Source organism: Nannobrachium achirus (genome assembly GCF_963921795.1).
Source record: "Nannobrachium achirus genome assembly, chromosome: 9".
Taxonomy (NCBI): Eukaryota; Metazoa; Chordata; class Actinopteri; order Myctophiformes; family Myctophidae; genus Nannobrachium; species Nannobrachium achirus.
This window is the reverse complement of record NC_137818.1, coordinates 13,320,449-13,339,143: the sequence shown is the minus strand read 5'-3', so window position 1 is coordinate 13,339,143 and position 18,695 is coordinate 13,320,449. Positions and strand designations below refer to the sequence as shown.

At 40.1% G+C, this 18,695-nt stretch overlaps 1 protein-coding gene across 1 annotated transcript; it reads right to left on the bottom strand.

Moving 5' to 3' along the window:
• Positions 1–12,402: 12,402 nt before the first annotated feature.
• LOC308290650 (kelch domain-containing protein 3-like) lies at positions 12,403–13,491 on the bottom strand (the record flags this gene model as incomplete). The annotated part of the gene is made up of 1 exon (XM_080732561.1): positions 12,403–13,491. The coding sequence occupies one exon, from the start codon at positions 13,489–13,491 to the stop codon at positions 12,403–12,405; it is 1,089 nt and encodes a 362-aa protein (XP_080588687.1).
• Between the last annotated feature and the right edge of the window lie 5,204 nt (positions 13,492–18,695).

Sequence of the window (18,695 nt, the reverse complement as noted above, 5' to 3'; positions counted from 1 at the left end):
ATTCACCTAGGTAAAACCGAATGTATCCTCTTTGGATCTGAAACTCAGTAAAGTCAAAAACTTCACAATTAAAGTAGGTGGCACTGTGATAAAAAGAAAAAATTACATCTCCTACCTGGGATGCATCTTGGAGGCTAACCTATCCAGTGAAAAAATGACTACAAAGGTAATCAAAAAAGTCAACCAACGAATTTGTTTCTTGCAGAGGGTTGCCCCGCTGATCAATATTAAAACACAGAATCCTCGTATGGTATCGCTATGCCCCAATTGCCTTAAAGTTAAAGCTCCAAACAGCCCAGAACAAACTGATTAGGGTTGTGCTTGGTCTTCCTCCTCTGGCTCACTGTGGGGTGGCTCAAAGTAGCTGACAGAGTACAGCATCTTGCTATGGGCCTGGTGTACAAGATACACTACACCTCAAAGATACCCATGTACCTGACAAACTACTTCTTAAAGGTCAAGGATGTCCACAATCACAACACCAGAGGCAGCTCCACTTGTCATGTTCAACCTAGATTTAACACTAAAAAGTCTCTAATTTGTTCTCCTGCTATACCACCAACATGTGGAACACCCTTCCGCAGGCCTTAAAGGAGTGCAAATCCCTAGCCTCCTTCAAAACTGATCTGAAAGGTGCACCTTCAGACGGCTGCTACTCAATACTTGTAAATAGACTAAGCCCCCATGTTTCCCCCTCCCCTCCCTTTTTTCTAATTTTGTAATTCATGATATCCTATGCAAAGTAATCTGTTCTATCTGTCTGTCTTTCAATGTTATATGCGTTACATAAAGTGGTTCCTGTGTAAATAAGCCATAAAGCTTACTAGGATCTCCTTTTGTCAGGAAACTATTTTTTTCTATTGCAAACTTATAATACATTATTCAATCAATCAATCAATCAATCCTAATCCTATGTTCCACACCATTAACACAATACTGTTGGGGTCTTTATGCTCACTACTTATCATACTAAAAGGAATACATGCAAATGAGTTGGTCCATCCATTCAGCAACAGGGCTACACACCCAAACCCATTCTCACCTGTCCATTAACAAATGGACAAGCATCCTCTAAATAAAACATTCCACAACATTCACAACCTGTGTCTTCTAACAGATTAGATAAAGAAGAGTTTCAAACCCTACAACCAGAAGTAATGTTTTAATTTGTGTAAACTGGCACTGGTGTATGTAAAGTGGCATGATGGATATGTTTTGCAAAAATAAGTTACATAGCTCTATATCCAATAACGAATTCTGAGTGTTTGTTCATAAACTGGGATCTATGTGCTACCCCAGCTCTGTATCAAACAGACTAACCAATGGAAGTGATGGAACAGGGACATTAACAGAAATGATGTGTATGTGCTGTCCTCACCAAGCATGCACCTTGAGCTTGGTTATACAGCCAGCTAAACTCTTATCCACATAAGAACAGCCAGAGACAAGTGGAATCCTTCCGATAATTCTTTATGTAGAAAAGTGTAAAACTGTAAACACAGAGATACAAAACAAATGCCATTCTCACTAAAATACAGTGTATGACTAAATAGAGGACTTTGTTATGATGTAATTCAGAAATATACAGTAAGTATGCTATACATGTAAGCATGTGAACACAACACAATTTCTCCCAACAGGGTTCTCTTGGTAAGTATATACCTTTTATATGTATAACATAAACCATTACTAGAATGAGTTATATATATACATACTGCTATCAACTTAACTTCCTGTGTAGCTTGTCAGAAATGTCCTTCCACTAGGTTTTCCCCAAACTAAGGTTCCTACCTACAAAAGTTCCCATGAACAACATTTCAAACCACCATTAGGTGTCACTGTTTTTCGTTCCACTACAGTGTAACTGGCACAAATGATCAAATTGATGGTGACACATGGGTTATATTGCCTGATTTAGTTAAATTGTATCCACAAATGATACTATATGTTATGTTTATTAAAGAGTTGGGGAGATGGGGAGTCGTTTGTCCTGTTAAGTGAACAAACATGATAGCAAGAAAACAAGGAGGTGTTTTGTTTTGTTTTACTACTGTAAAAGTAATTTTAATTTAACACTGGGTAAGCTTTTGATGATTCTTTGTAGACATACATCATAACGTTAAATAGTTTGAAGCAATCATGCATGGCATGTTGTTCTGAAATGTCTCCAGATAGTTGGTGAGCTATGTAATGTTCATGTCAGCCCAGGGCTATTGGAAGCATCTTAGCTCCACCCACTTCCTTTGCTCTGCTCTGATTGGTTGAATTCAATGTGTGAAAGACCCTCCTCAGGTATAAGTAAAGTACAATAGCGTTGTTGTAGTCTATGTTGTTTGTGCTTTCAGCACATTCAGAGACAAGACAGAGAACCATTTCCAAGGATTTGACTTTGAGCAAGTGAACAAGAAGGTAAGATGTTGGTCATGTGGTTATGTAGTTGAGACTTTACACTTTACCTTAGTGATAGACAACTAGCTGTGTTTGATACAAACTACTAACCTTGAAGAAGACTGTGTTTGTTAGACTTTAGATTTGTGTAGCCTCTATTTCCCCCCTTGTGTTTAATACCATGACATTTATCATTACAGATGAACCAACTGGGGGAAGTTGAACAGTCCTGTAGAGAAACCAAAAGGAGGAAGATTGAGCACCAGGTTTGTTATGTTTGTCTTATTGAATGCATTATCTACCAGTAAGAAGCATAAGGGAGAGGTCGCACAGGACATAATTTATTTGCAAGTGTGATTCCAGTTGCGGTTTGTTTAAGTTGAACAAAGTGGGGACAACATATTTCCCTTGAAGGCTTGTTTCGTCCCTCTAGCACATGTCAACAATGGACTGTTGTATGAAATAGTTCCACTGGATCTTTTTAACACTGTGGAATACACAGCTGTTCCACAAAGTAAAATGGTAATTTGATTATAAATTATATCTGTTGGATGAGGCATTATTACACCATGTTGAACCCTAGCATTAAAAACAACACAAGTGTTGATGCATTTCCAATGCATTGCCAACATGGTTTGAGCCTGTAGATTATTAATTATTTCTGCTCAATAGATTTAAAGTGTTGTTTATAAAAGGAGAGGGCCATAGTAGTTTGATCAAATCAGTTGTACAGTATAGTTGCTATAGTTGCTATGTATTTATTTTAGGTGTGATGTCACAAAAGGTCAGCAGATATACGGTTGCAATTATCGTGTAGGTATGTGGAGTAGCCCATTTGTTACATATTTTCTCCACATTTAATGTAATAGCCTACTGTTGATGGTGTGTTTCATCCATCCCCCTTGTTAATGCATATATAGTAATGATATAACATTCAAACATCTGCTTTTCACAAGACACCTTTTCATGAATTGTCTTTTTTCTGTATTTGATCTTACAGGTGAATGCAACAGCAGTAGTGTTGAAGGCTTGTTTCGTCCCTCTAACACGCGTAAGGTTTAACAGTGGACTGTTGGATGTGACGGATGAAATAGTTCCACCGGATCTTTCTAACACCGTGGAATACACAGCTGACACCGCTGGTGTGAAATCGTCAAAAGAGAAGCCATCCACGAAGACTAATCGAGGGGGAAAGCCCTTTAAATGTAATCTTTGTGGCAACAACTTTAGTGAAAAGGGTAATTTGAAGCAGCACATGAGTATTCATACAGGGGAGAAACCCTTTAGCTGTACAGACTGTGGCAACAGGTTCAGTCAAAAAAGTTATCTGAAGCGGCACATGAGGGTTCACACGGGGGAGAAACCCTTTCGCTGTACAGACTGTGGCAGCAGCTTTAGTAATAGTAGTCATCTGAAGCAGCACATGTGGATTCATACAGGGGAAAAACCTTTTAGCTGCACAGTTTGTGGTAGCAGCTTTAGTCAAGCAAATGGTCTGAGGCATCACATGCTGATTCATACAGGGGAGAAACCCTTTAGCTGTACAGACTGTGGCAACAGGTTCAGTCAAAAAAGTTATCTGGAGCGGCACATGAGGGTTCATACCGGGGAAAAACCCTTTCGCTGCACAGATTGTGGCAGCAGCTTTGGCCATAATAGTCATTTGAAGCAGCACATGAGGATTCACACAGGGGAAAAACCCTTTAGCTGCACAGTTTGTGGCAGCCGCTTTAGTAGTAGTAGTACTTTGAAGCAGCACATGATGGTTCATACAGGGGAAAAAAACTTTAGCTGCACAGTTTGTGGCCGCAGCTTTAGTAATAGTGGCAACCTGAAGCTTCACATGAGGGTTCATACCGGGGAAAAACCCTTTAGCTGCACAGTTTGTGGCAAGAGCTTTAGTGATAATAGTACTCTGAAGCAGCACACGAGGATTCATACAGGGGAAAAGCCCTTTAGCTGTACAGATTGTGGCAAGAGCTTTAGTCAAGAGGGTAATCTGAAGAAGCACACAAGGATTCATACGGGGGAAAACAAGCAATAAGTCTGAAGAAGCACATGCTAATTCATGAAGGTGAAAAACCCCTATAGCTGTACAATTTTTGTAAGCAGTTTTAGTGAAAACAGTACTGTGAAGCAGTACATGAGGATTAATGGAGGGGAAATACCCTTCAGCTGTACACTTTGTGGTAACATTTTTTTAATAAACAATAGTTAATAACTAAAATTGTCTTTTAGTTGTATTGTGTGTGGCTGCATCTTTAGTCAGTTTGCAATTTTGAAGAACCACACAAGAATTCATGCACGGGAAGTCCCTTTAACTGTACTGACTCTGTCTACTCTACAGCTTTAAGAACAGCTTAAAAAGGACGGTTACATGTCTCCATTCCGACATGTCTCCTTTCCGACATGTCTCCATTCTGACACTATCCCTAAACCTAAACCTAACCTTTGTGGAAGTGTTGCCACTCCGACAATAAGAAAGTCACTGTCGGAATGGAGACGTGTCCCCAAAAAGGTCGCCTGAAGATGCACATGCAGATTTATACATATTTCCCAACAAGGATAGGCATTTAGCAGACGTGGCTAGCTTAATTAAGTTTGAAAAAAGTTGTTTTGCTAAAACAATGATGTTGGAGGCCATTCATTTCAGAAGTTGAGAATGTGTGAAATTGCTTTTTGACCAATGTGAGAACTGCCTAATGCTTGTATAGATTGCAATCTAGCTCTGTGCTCATATGCTTGTTTAACCCTGTAAAAGCCAAATGTATGGATGCAAAGTTATTTGTGTGTCACCTTTCAGATGTTGTTGCAAAATGCTAAGTATTTTCCAGAATAAACATTTAGAATAAAAATGAATCCTAATCCTATGTTCCACACCATTTACACAATACTTTTGGGGTCTTTATGCTCACTACTTATCATACTAAAAGGAATACATGCAAATGAGTTGGTCCATCCATTCAGCAACAGGGCAACACCCTGACCCATTCTCACCTGTTCATTAACAAAAGAACAACGGACTCACTCGCTAGCTTTCGCCGTGGACTGAAGACTCACCTTTTCAGACTCCACCAAAACCCTTAGCACTACTGGAAATCAATGTCCATACATGAAGCTAGTTAGCATTTGTTTTTTAGGTTTTTTAGAAACCTTTTTTATTATTTTATTTTTCTTTACAGACTATACTGTTTTTCTAGATAGATATCCATTTGCATTTGTTATATTGCTGTTGATGTACTGACATTTGTTTATTATTGTGATATTTAATCTGTTTATTGTAAGTCGCTTTGGATTAAAAGCGTCTGCTAAATGCCTAAACTGTAAACTGTAAACTCTACAAGGACAGGTATCCTATATGAAACATTCCACAGCAGTCTTTTAACAGACTAGATAAAGGTAGTTTAAAACCCTATACCAGAAATGTTTTAATTTGTGTAATCTGGCACTGATGTATTCAAAGGGGGTGTAGGGTGTAAGGGTACAGTATAGCCTATAGTTTGTATAGGCGCGTAGTTTTACTAATGTTTACATTGTACATGTTTAACCCTGCAAATGTCAACTATATGGTTTAAAAACATGCAATCACCCCCAATATCCACCCTGTCCGGCTTATTCATGTCTGTGATATAATCTGTTTTATATTACGTTGAACATTGTTGTGATGTAACTACACTGAACTGGTTGTTCACATCTTATTATCAACTATTAAAGTTGTGTTGATGCTCATTGGCCTGACTGTTTGTTTTTGCGTTCATAACATCTGTGTAGAAACATCAGACATAAACGTGGGGTGGCTCAAAGTAGCTGACAGAGTACAGCATCTTGCCATCTTGCAATGGGCCTGGTGTACAAGATACCTGACAAACTACTTCTTAAAGGTCAAGGATGTCCACAATCACAACACCAGAGGCAGCTCCACTAATCATGTTCAACCTAGATTTAACACTAAAAAAGGCTCTAATTCGTTCTCCAGCTATACCACCAACATGTGGAACGCCCTTCTGCAGGCCTTAAAGGAGTGCAAATCCCGGCTGCTACTCAATACTTGTAAATAGACTAAGCCCCCATGTTTCCACCCCCCCCTTTCTGATTTTGTAATTGATGATATCCTATGCAAAGTAATCTGTCTGTCTTTCAATGTTATATGAGATATATAAAGTAGGTGGTTCCTGTGTAAATAAGCCATAAAGCTTACTAGGATCTCCTTTTGTCATGCAACTATTTTTTCTATTGCAAACTTCTCAATAAATTCTTCAATCAATCAATCAATCCTAATCCTATGTTCCACACCATTAACACAATACTGTTGGGGGCTTTATGCTCACTACTTATCATACTAAAAGGAATACATGCAAATGAGTTGGTCCATCCATTCAGCAACAGGGCTACACACCCAAACCCATTCTCACCTGACCATTAACAAATGGACAAGCATCATCTAAATAAAACATTCCACAACATTCACAACCTGTCTTGCAGATTAGATAAAGATAGAGTTTCAAACCCTACAACCAGAAGTAAGTGTTTTAATTTGTGTAAACTGGCACTGGTGTATGTAAAGTGGCATGATGGATATGTTTTGCAAAATTAAGTTACGTAGCTCTATATCCAATAGTTAATTCTGAGTGTTTGTTCATAAACTGGGATCTATGTGCTTCCCCAGCTCTGTATCAAACAGACAGGAGACAGAACTCGTGCAGGATACAGGATAAACAAGCACAATGGAAGTGATGGAACAGGGACATTAACATAAATGATGTGTTTTTGCTGTCCTCACCAAGCATGCACCTTGAGCTTGGTTATACAGCCAGCTAAACTGTTATCCACATATAAGAACAGCCAGAGACAAGTGGAATCCTTCTGATAATTCTTTATGTAGAAAAGTGTAAAACTGTAAGCACAGAGATACAATTCTCACTAAAATACAGTGTATGACTAAATAGAGGACTTTGTTATGATGTAATTCAGAAATATACAGTAAGTATGCTATATATGTAAGCATGTGAACACAATTTCTCCCAACAGGATATTCTTGGTAAGTATATACCTTTTATATGTATAAAATAAACCATTACTAGAATGAGTTATGAATTATCAAGGTAGGTAGGCCTATTAGAACTGGAGAGGCCAGGCTAGTAGATACAGAGCAAACAAACACTCAATTTAAATGCTAATAAGTAAATATGCAATAATATCCTATTACAATGTTCACATTAATCATAACAATAAGAATCACTTACAGATGATGACTTTTTGAGGTCAAATCAATGGGGCTGGATTGTGAACAGAGCATAAAAACATTCACACATACTGCTATCAACTTAACTTCCTGTGTAGCTTGTCAGAAATGTCCTTCCACTAGGTTTTCCCCAAACTAAGGTTCCTACCTACAAAAGTTCCCATGAACAACATGTCAAACCACCAATAGGTGTCACTGTTTTTTGTTCCACTACAGTGTAACTGGCACAAATGATCAAATTGATGGTGACACATGGGTTATATTGCCTGATTTAGTTAAATTGTATCCCCAAATGATACTATATGTTATGTTTATTAAAGAGTTGGGGAGATGGGGAGTCGCTTAGTCCTGTTACTGAAGTGAACAAACATGATAGCAAGGAGGTTTGTTGTTTTGTTTTACAACTGTAAAAGTAATTGCAATTTAAAACTGGGTAGGCTTTTGATGATTTTCTGTAGACATACATCATAATGTTAAATAGTTTGAAGCAATCATGCATAGCATGTTGTTCTGAAATGTCTCCAGATAGTTGATGAGCTTTGTAATGTTCATGTCAGCCCAGGGCTATTGGAAGCATCTTAGCTCCACCCACTGCCTTTGCTCTGCTCTGATTGGTCGAATTCAATGTGTGAAAGACCCTCCTCAGGTATAAGTAAAGTACAATAGCGTTGTTGTAGTCTATGTTGTTTGTGCTTTCAGCACATTCAGAGACAAGACAGAGAAACATTTCCAAGGAACATTGCAAGTGAACAAGAAGGTAAGATGTTGGTCATGTGGTTATGTAGTTGAGACTTTACACTTTAACTTAGTGATAGACAACTAACTGTGTTTGATACAAACTACTAACCTTGAAGAAGAAGACTGTGTTTGTTAGACTTTAGATTTGTGTAGCCTCTATTTCCCCCCTTGTGTTTAATACCATGACATTTATCATTACAGATGAACCAACTGGGGGAAGTTGAACAGTCCTGTAGAGAAACCAAAAGGAGGAAGATTGAGCACCAGGTTTGTTATGTTTGTCTTATTGAATGAATTATCTACCAGTAAGAAGCATAAGGGAGAGGTCGCACAGGACATAATTTATTTGCAAGTGTGATTCCAGTTGCGGTTTGTTTAAGTTGAACAAAGTGGGGACAACCTATTTCCCTTGAAGGCTTGTTTCGTCCCTCTAGCACATGTCAACAATGGACTGTTGTATGTAATAGTTCCACTGGATCTTTTTAACACTGTGGAATACACAGCTGTTCCACAAAGTAAAATGGTAATTTGATTATAAATTATATCTGTTGGATGAGGCATTATTACACCATGTTGAACCCTAGCATTAAAAACAACACAAGTGTTGATGCATTTCCAATGCATTGCCAACATGGTTTGAGCCTGTAGATTATTAATTATTTCTGCTCAATAGATTTAAAGTGTTGTTTATAAAAGGAGAGGGCCATAGTAGTTTGATCAAATCAGTTGTACAGTATAGTTGCTATAGTTGCTATGTATTTATTTTAGGTGTGATGTCACAAAAGGTCAGCAGATATACGGTTGCAATTATCGTGTAGGTATGTGGAGTAGCCCATTTGTTACATATTTTCTCCACATTTAATGTAATAGCCTACTGTTGATGGTGTGTTTCATCCATCCCCCTTGTTAATGCATATATAGTAATGATATAACATTCAAACATCTGCTTTTCACAAGACACCTTTTCATGAATTGTCTTTTTTCTGTATTTGATCTTACAGGTGAATGCAACAGCAGTAGTGTTGAAGGCTTGTTTCGTCCCTCTAACACGCGTAAGTTTTAACAGTGGACTGTTGGATGTGACGGATGAAATAGTTCCACCGGATCTTTCTAACACCGTGGAATACACAGCTGACACCGCTGGTGTGAAATCGTCAAAAGAGAAGCCATCCACGAAGACTAATCGAGGGGGAAAGCCCTTTAAATGTAATCTTTGTGGCAACAACTTTAGTGAAAAGGGTAATTTGAAGCAGCACATGAGTATTCATACAGGGGAGAAACCCTTTAGCTGTACAGACTGTGGCAACAGGTTCAGTCAAAAAAGTTATCTGAAGCGGCACATGAGGGTTCACACGGGGGAGAAACCCTTTCGCTGTACAGACTGTGGCAACAGCTTTAGTAATAGTAGTCATCTGAAGCAGCACATGTGGATTCATACAGGGGAAAAACCTTTTAGCTGCACAGTTTGTGGTAGCAGCTTTAGTCAAGCAAATGGTCTGAGGCATCACATGCTGATTCATACAGGGGAGAAACCCTTTAGCTGTACAGACTGTGGAAACAGGTTCAGTCAAAAAGGTTATCTGGAGCGGCACATGAGGGTTCATACCGGGGAAAAACCCTTTCGCTGCACAGATTGTGGCAGCAGCTTTGGCCATAATAGTCATTTGAAGCAGCATATGAGGATTCATACAGGGGAAAAACCCTTTAGCTGCACAGTTTGTGGCAGCCGCTTTAGTAGTAGTAGTACTTTGAAGCAGCACATGATGGTTCATACAGGGGAAAAAAACTTTAGCTGCACAGTTTGTGGCCGCAGCTTTAGTAATAGTGGCAATCTGAAGCTTCACATGAGGGTTCATACCGGGGAAAAACCCTTTAGCTGCACAGTTTGTGGCAAGAGCTTTAGTGATAATAGTACTCTGAAGCAGCACACACGGATTCATACAGGGGAAAAGCCCTTTAGCTGTACAGATTGTGGCAAGAGCTTTAGTCAAGAGGGTAATCTGAAGAAGCACACAAGGATTCATACGGGGGAAAACAAGCAATAAGTCTGAAGAATTCTGAAGAAGTCTGAACAATTTTTGTAAACAGTTTTAGTCAAAACAGTACTGTGAAGCAGTACATGAGGATTAATAGAGGGGAAATACCCTCAGCTGTACACTTTGTGGTAACATGTTTTAACTAGAAATACTGTTCCTACGAAACAGTGTGGGCTCGCTCGTGACCACATGCAAATGTATACCTATTTTCCAATAAGGATAGGCATTTAGCAGATATGGTCAGCTTAATTAAGTTTGAAAAAAGTCGTTTTGCTAAAACAATGATGTTGGAGGCGATTCCGGAAGTTGAGAATGTGTGAAATTGCTTTTTGACCAATATGTGAGATATATACTGCTTGTATAGATTGCAATCTAGCTCTGTGCTCATATGCTTGTTTAACCCTGTAAAAGCCAAATGTATGGATGCAAAGTTATGTGTGTGTCACCTTTCAGATGTTGTTGCAAAATGCTAAGTATTTTCCAGAATAAACATTTAGAATAAAAATGAATCCTAATCCTATGTTCCACACCATTTACACAATACTTTTGGGGTCTTTATGCTCACTACTTATCATACTAAAAGGAATACATGCAACTGAGTTGGTCCATCCATTCAGCAACAGGGCAACACCCTGACCCATTCTCACCTGTCCATTAACAAAGGGACAGGTATCCTATATGAAGCATTCCACAGCAGTCTTTTAACAGACTAGATAAAGGTAGTTTAAAACCCTACAACCAGAAATGTTTTAATTTGTGTAATCTGGCACTGATGTATTCAAGGGGGGTGTAACGGTAGGGTACTGTACCCTACTGTATAGCCTATAGTTTGTATAGGCGCGTAGTTTTACTAATGTTTACATTGTACATGTTTAACCCTGCAAATGTCAACTATATGGTTTAAAAACATGCAATCACTCCCAATATCCACCCTGTCCGGCTTCCCTCCCTGGTCAATTGGGTGCATACTGTATTCATGTAGGTGATATAATTTGTTTTATATTACGTTGAACATTGTTGTGATGTAACTACACTGAACTGGTTGTTCACATCTTATTATGAACGAATAAAGTTGTGTTGGTGCTCATTGGCCTGACTGTTTGTTTTTGCGTTCATAACATCTGTGTAGAAACATCAGACATTGTGGCATGTAAAGGCTACCTGTCTTTCTGACTACATGGCAGCAGCAGAGTGGAAGAGCAGAATAAAAGGCAAAATCTAGAGTGTAACTTAAGTACAGTACTGAATAAATGTAGTTACCGTAGTTACTTTACACCACTGGTCAGCTCTCTGCAGCAGCATTGTTATAGTTTCATGGATCACCATAATAAAGTATCGGCGGGGAGAGCAGTTGTGTGCATGTCATTGGAGCCTGGCCCACCCACAGGACTCCCAGGACAAGGACACACTTGTCCCAGACTCTTCTCCCTCCTGGTCCCCAAAATGTGGAATAAACACCCCATTGCACTTAGAACTGCAGACTCACTCCCTAGCTTCCATTGTGTGATGGTCTTCAGACTGACTCACATCTTCAGACTCCACCTTAGCCCCTAGCACTTACCGTACCACTTGCATACCCTCAATGACCAACGTTTTTCTTAGATCACTATTTCTATGCAATTGATGTTGATGTATTGATGTAATTAATACCTTGCTTATTGTAAATCGTGCTGGATTAAGAGAGTCTGCTAAATGCTTAATGTGTAAATTGCAGTGGTAGAAGAAGTACTGTCTATATCGTTTTAGATGCCATTGCAGCAGTGTTTGATAGACTTTTTGTTTTAGTGACTAAAACAAAAAATGTTTGTCGGTTATCCCTTTTCACCGAAACTAAATAAAAAACTAAATAAAAACGAATTAATAAAACTAAATGTATTGACAATTTCTTTAGTGTGGGCAACTAGACTATAGTTCTTGTCTGGATATCACATCATCTGATGTAACCTTTTTCTCCAAGGAAAAATTCACCCAATCAGACATCACGATACCTTGATATTGTCATGTCAGCCTTTCCCCCTCACTGACTGGCTCCCCGTTAGAGTCAGTTTCTAGATTTTCCTTTCTAGGGTTTTCAGTGGCTGCCAGTTCCCACCTGATGTTGTGTGGGAGTTCCGGCTGCCTCAGGTCGTACTGAACAACCGCTAGCTTGCATAAGGTCTTGAGACTAGGACGCAAGTCCAAGACGTACAGGTCATCTGACGCTCCGAGTCCTCCAAAGAGGAAGATACGATCTCCCACCATGCAACAGCCCATCAAATGCATGGAACACGGGCCTTCCCCTTTGGGTTCAACCTTCTTCCAGGTGATGGTCCCTGGACTGAATTTCCACAGATCATCGCAGCTCTCCTCCGGGCTTTTGCCACCAAATGCTATGTACAGCTCTCCATTGTAGGAAAAGGCCGAATGACCGCTGCGTCTGTCTGGAAGGAGCTGTGCAGAAGGCGTCCTCAGCCAGCAGTTTGTCTCTGTGTCAAACACTCTGATGTTTTTGTCCTCGTTCCCACAACCCCCAAATATAAACATATTTTTTCCGATGATGGTGGCGGAGTGACTCGATGAGAGCGCGCCCGCGATGTTAATTAAAGACCAGACCATGGTGGCGGTGTCCAACTGGTAAATATGGTTAGTGTATTCAGGGGGTCCAGTCAGCTGGGTGTTTCCGCCATAGATAAGCATGACCTTTCCCAAGACACTGGCCGAGTGGCAGAACCTCCCCGCTGGAACCTTCCCGGAAACCTCGGGCTTGGACCATCTGTGGCTGCGGACATCAAATGCATAAAGCATGTTGCCGAACTCGTCTGCGTACGTCTTCCCCCCACAGAGATAGATCGAAGCTCCCATGAGCACGACCGTGTGGCCACAGCGCCCAGAGGGGACGTCGGGGTGACGTTTTCCTCTTTCGATCGTCACTGGGGACAACTTCGCCCAGCGCGAAGTGACCGTGTTGAAGATGTTCACTTTGATCTGCTCGCCGATGTTCATGCTCCTGTCCCTTCCAAAGGAGTACAGCCTGTCCCCCACGGCCATGGCAGCATGGAACAGGTATTTATTTGGGGCTTCTTCCAGATGAACGGTCCAGCGAAACATTTCCCACACTTGCAGGTATGTGCATTATATGGAGTCCTATGCTCAGCATCCAGTGGTGCTTGCGTAACAGAATGGAGTTCTATTGTTTCAACAACCTCTTATATTGGTACGGAGGCATAAGCATCATGGAACGTTTGACCAATCAATGAAGCCGATGCTTTTTGATTTCCCTAATATGGTAAATTGATCAGCATAGCAACCCCAACTCAGGCAGGCTCTGTAAATTGTTAAACAGCAGATGGTCTATTGTTTAATTGACAATTTGCTTAAAGGAAGGAAATATAATGACGACCATGTGATGATGTCACTGGCTGATGATCATCATGTAGAGTACACAATGACATCCTGTATAATAACCATATAAGGAGTTCTCAATGCGCTAATGCCCAAAAATGTAGGTGTTGTCTAACCTCGAAGTGTCGTCATGGTTTCAGCCGCAAAGAAATCAGTCAGCTCCATATATGGGCGCAAAAAGGGGGTATGCACATAGATGGGCATATACTAATGACATCAGGGGTCTCCATCTAACTATTAATCGACTGAATGTATGTCTGTCTGTCCGGAACCTGCATGCTGACATTACTGATACTAAACAGCGCCCAGATTTGGAGAACTGACATCACTGATTCCATCACTGATACTGCCCATGCGTCACCTCCATGGCAACAGCCGCATGCTGAAACAATGCCCAAATGTGGAGATGACTGACACTGATACCGCCGCCGCTGAAACAGTTCCATAGCTGAAATCCTTGTGATTTATGTCTGCTTATTCAAGCTAATATGTCAATGTATAGCTATTGTACAGCTATTGTATCCCTGTGGGGGTTTTACTTAACGTTCCATAGTCTCTCATTTACAGACTTCCGCATTGCTGCAAAAGAGCGACCAAACTTTTCCTTGACAATGGCTAGCCAGATTGAACGTTCCATGACAGGCTGTTTGGACAAAATTCAGGGAACATTAATGGAGCCTTTAACACCAAGATTAACTGTATTCAATTTGTTGCAATAAATGGTTAAATCACTTTAACGTGAGTGTTCCCAGTTCCCACACGCACGCACACACACTCACAAACACACACGCGCACAGCTTTTACGGTTCACTGATCTAAAGACACCAGAGTACACATGTTCAGACTGAGCTGCCAATAAAGGCTATGTTCTTACATACCGGTAGATCAAGATAAGGTGCGAGCGTGCGTCTATTGATTTGGCCCATTCTATCTAAAGAGAGCGGGTATTTAAATATATGTAAAGAGAGCAGATAAGGATAGATTTAAAGAGAGCAGCCTCATAGAGGCTATAATTTAATCATTATGTTCATGTAATCATTCCTCTCCAGTTGAAACTGTCCATGTGTCCCTGCACTGTCTCTGAGTCTGAACACAGGATAAGGAGTAGTTCACCCCAAAATTACTTTTTTCTATTGATTACTCACGCCATGGAGACTTGAGTTAAAATGCATTTCTCACATTCCTAAGACAAACATTTGATTACAATAAATGTCCCCCCATTCCGGATGGCATCCGGAATCAATTTGGGTCATTTTACTATAATACATTTTTGTCTTAGGAGTGCGACAAATACAAACAAATAATGATTGAACTCAAGTGTCCATGGCGTGAGAAATCAATAGAAAAAAAGTCATTTTCAGGGTGAACTACTGCGAGTTAACGATCTTCAATGGCAAAACAGTATTCTGAAAAACGTATGTTTCTATATCGCTCAAATTAAAAAATGTGCACACATTTTTGTGATTTTTCAAAAATAACAGATCAGTGCCACACTATGAGCTTGTAGATGTGCTATTTTTGAATAGATAAAGTATAAAACGATGGTTAAAGTAGTTATAATGTAAAGAGACACAGATGCTTTTCTAGTCTACATGGGTTGTATTACATAGAGATTTAAACAACAACAGGCCCATGTTGTACCCTGTCAGAGTTAACGCAAAACACTCACCATTAGACTGTGTTAGGCATCATTTATTGCACAATCACCAGCCCATTCACAGTATAGTGCATAAACAAGCATTTAGCTCAGTTTAAGGATTTCCGTTCGCCAAATCGTTAAAGTGGCTCCTGACACAAATGGTGTCTACAAGTACCTCTGCATTAATTCAATTACAACCGCTGGTCTCAAAACAAAAGCACTCTCACAGAGTGGACCATAATAAGACCAGAAAGCCAGTCATTTTGAAGGTAAAGATAAGCCTACAGTAAGTGGAGCTTCTAGTAGGAGGCCAAGGTTAAAGGAGAATTCCGTTTGCTTTTCTTACCGTATATCTGATGTGAATCCATCCATTAACCAGTCCAGGACACGAGAAAAAAAGCGAGTTAGCTCTGACCGAAAAGGGTGGGATTTAGCGTCTGTTCACATTTAGAGTAAACAATTTGGCCACAAAGTATTTTTGATTATCTTGTCTTCACACTAGTCACCATATGTGAGGTGAGACATTTTGATTTAGGTGCTCTAGAATGGTTTAAAGGGCTACTTCACCTCTGGTACAACCAGATCTTATTTTATTGTTGTTTGGGACACAATCAACACAATCCTGAGTTATTCTTTGTGTTCAATCTGTGTTTTGAGATATTTTAGTATTTCAGCTGTGCTAGTGATGCATTTTGCATCATATGATGCAGCATGATGATGCAAAATGCATCATATGATGCAAAATGCATCACTAGCACAGCTGAAATACTAACATATCTCAAAACACAGATTGAATACAAAAAATAACTCAGGATTGTGTTGATTGTGTCCCAAACAACAATAAAATAAGATCTAGTTGTCCCAGAGGTGAAGTAGCCCTTTAAGATTAAACGCTCAATGTTTGCTGTGCCTACAGTAGATTCCACTCCATTATTACATTATTTAGCTATGCAGTTTGGGCAACATTCACTTTATATGTTTCAACAGCAATGACAAAAAGACAAATAGGCCTTTAAAGCGAACCGCTGCATCTCACCACAAGCAGACTACCCTGTCAATACACTGTTACCTGCTCTATACTGCTTTCAAAGACATGCTGACATACAGCACCTTTTCAGGCCTGCATACTCAATGCAACCTCAAAGTACACCCTGGAGGATAGTCTGTTTACAGACTATAGATGAGAAGAGAAGAGAAGAGAAGAGAAGAGAAGAGAAGAGAAGAGAAGAGAAGAGAAGAGAAGAGAAGAGAAGAGAAGAGAAGGATGTGTTGCCTGGAGGAAACAGACCTTGAACAGACATGACAGACATAGAGACAAAAAGAGTCACAGAGTCACACCTTGCCCAACCCGATTGTCAAAGGTAGCAGAGAAACATCTAAATGTGACGGAGAGAGTCGCAGCCACGAGTATAGTCGACCCAGATGCCCATTGCCCAGTCCACTCATGGCACCGAGTGGAAGTGGTTTTCAAAGTGGACTATTTTAATTATGTTTGTTTTTCTTTTCTTCTTTTTTTGTGTGTGTCCTTAGCATGTTTGGTTGATGCAAGGCTCAGTGTGTGTTGACTGTATGGTGTCCTTTGAAGGCCCTGGTTTCAGCCCTAGCTGCTGTCAGTGTCCAGCCTTAGTTTTCCTCGGCTAGTTGAGTGAGTCGCCATCAGCACGTCACCATCCACAAGGACAACCACTCACAGAGATGTTGAATTATTTTCACCGTTGGATTGAACTAAACCCTTACCCCACAACATAACTGAATGATATTTCACAAATCCATACTCTTGACCATAGACCGTAAAAATGAATGGACGTTATGCCCACACACTCTACCTGTCATGAAATGGAAATGACACCAGAATTCCATTGGTTGGGACAGAGCCAGCAATCACAATATGTCTCGCAAACTTGTAGATCTGCTATATTTTGGGGGTCACCAGTTCAAATATGATTATTTTGGGACGTCACCAGTTCAAATATGATTATTTTGGGACGTCACCAGTTCAAATATGATTATTTTGGTATGTCACCAGTTCAAATATGATTATTTTGGGTGGTACCCAGTTATTTGCAGTCAGAAAACTTTTCTACTTTTAGGGCTTCAAAAACAGCTGATGTAAGACTCTCTGATGATATAAGTCCTGTGTTTGAGTTGTGCATTGGCGTTCATCGGACACTGTTTGACCACGTTGAACAGGCATACAGCTTATGGTTTAGTGTGCAGTGTGCAGATAACAGGATTCAAGCCAAAGCCATGCACAGAACACACACTCAAATATAGAACAGAAATGCTGGTTAGGGGTTGAGAAAATGACGCATTATAGCTTCTATAGTGCAAAACGCCCAATATTTCCCTTTCTTTGAGACGTGCATACAGGCTGCCATTTTTGGGGGGGATGAAAACAACAACTGCTTTCACAATTGGATCGCATTACAGAACCTAACGTTGTTACATTTACACATCATCAACAATGAAAAATAATAACTAGAAATACTGTTCCTTCGAAACAGTGTGGGCTCGCTTCCACTCAAAAAATAATATAGTAAAAGGTGTCAAGGTCCCAGACAATGCTCTCTTTCATTTTACTGACTGGCCCAGTCCAGCCTGTTCGAAGTGGAGCGGTGAATCTGAGCAGCTATACCCTGTGTGTGTATGTACTGTACTGTACCGTACCTTACTGTATCGTACCTTACTGTACTGTACCTTACTGTACTGTACCTTACTGTACTGTACCTTACTGTGCTATGCTGTACTGTACCTTACTGTGCTATGCTGTACTGTACCTTACTGTACTTCGCTGTACTCTACTGTACCTTACTGTAATGTACATTACTGTACTGTACTCTACTGCACTTTACTGTACTTTACTGTACACTACTGTACCTTACTGTACTGTACTTTACTGTACTGTACCTTACTGTACTGTACTCTGCTGTACCTTACTGTACTGTACTCTGCTGTACCGTACTGTATTGTACTTTACTGTACCTTACTGTACTGTACTTTAATGTACTCTACTGTACCGTACTATACATTACTGTACTGTACTTTAATGTACTCTACTGTACCTTACTGTACCTTACTGTACCTTACTGTACTGTACTTTAATGTACTCTACTGTACCTTACTATACCTTGCTGTACTGTACTCTGCTGTACCCGACTACCTTACTGTACCTTACTGTACTCTACTGTACCAGACTGTACCTTATTGTACTGTACTTTGCTGTACTCTACTGTACCTTGCTGTACTGTACCTTACTGTACTGTACTCTACT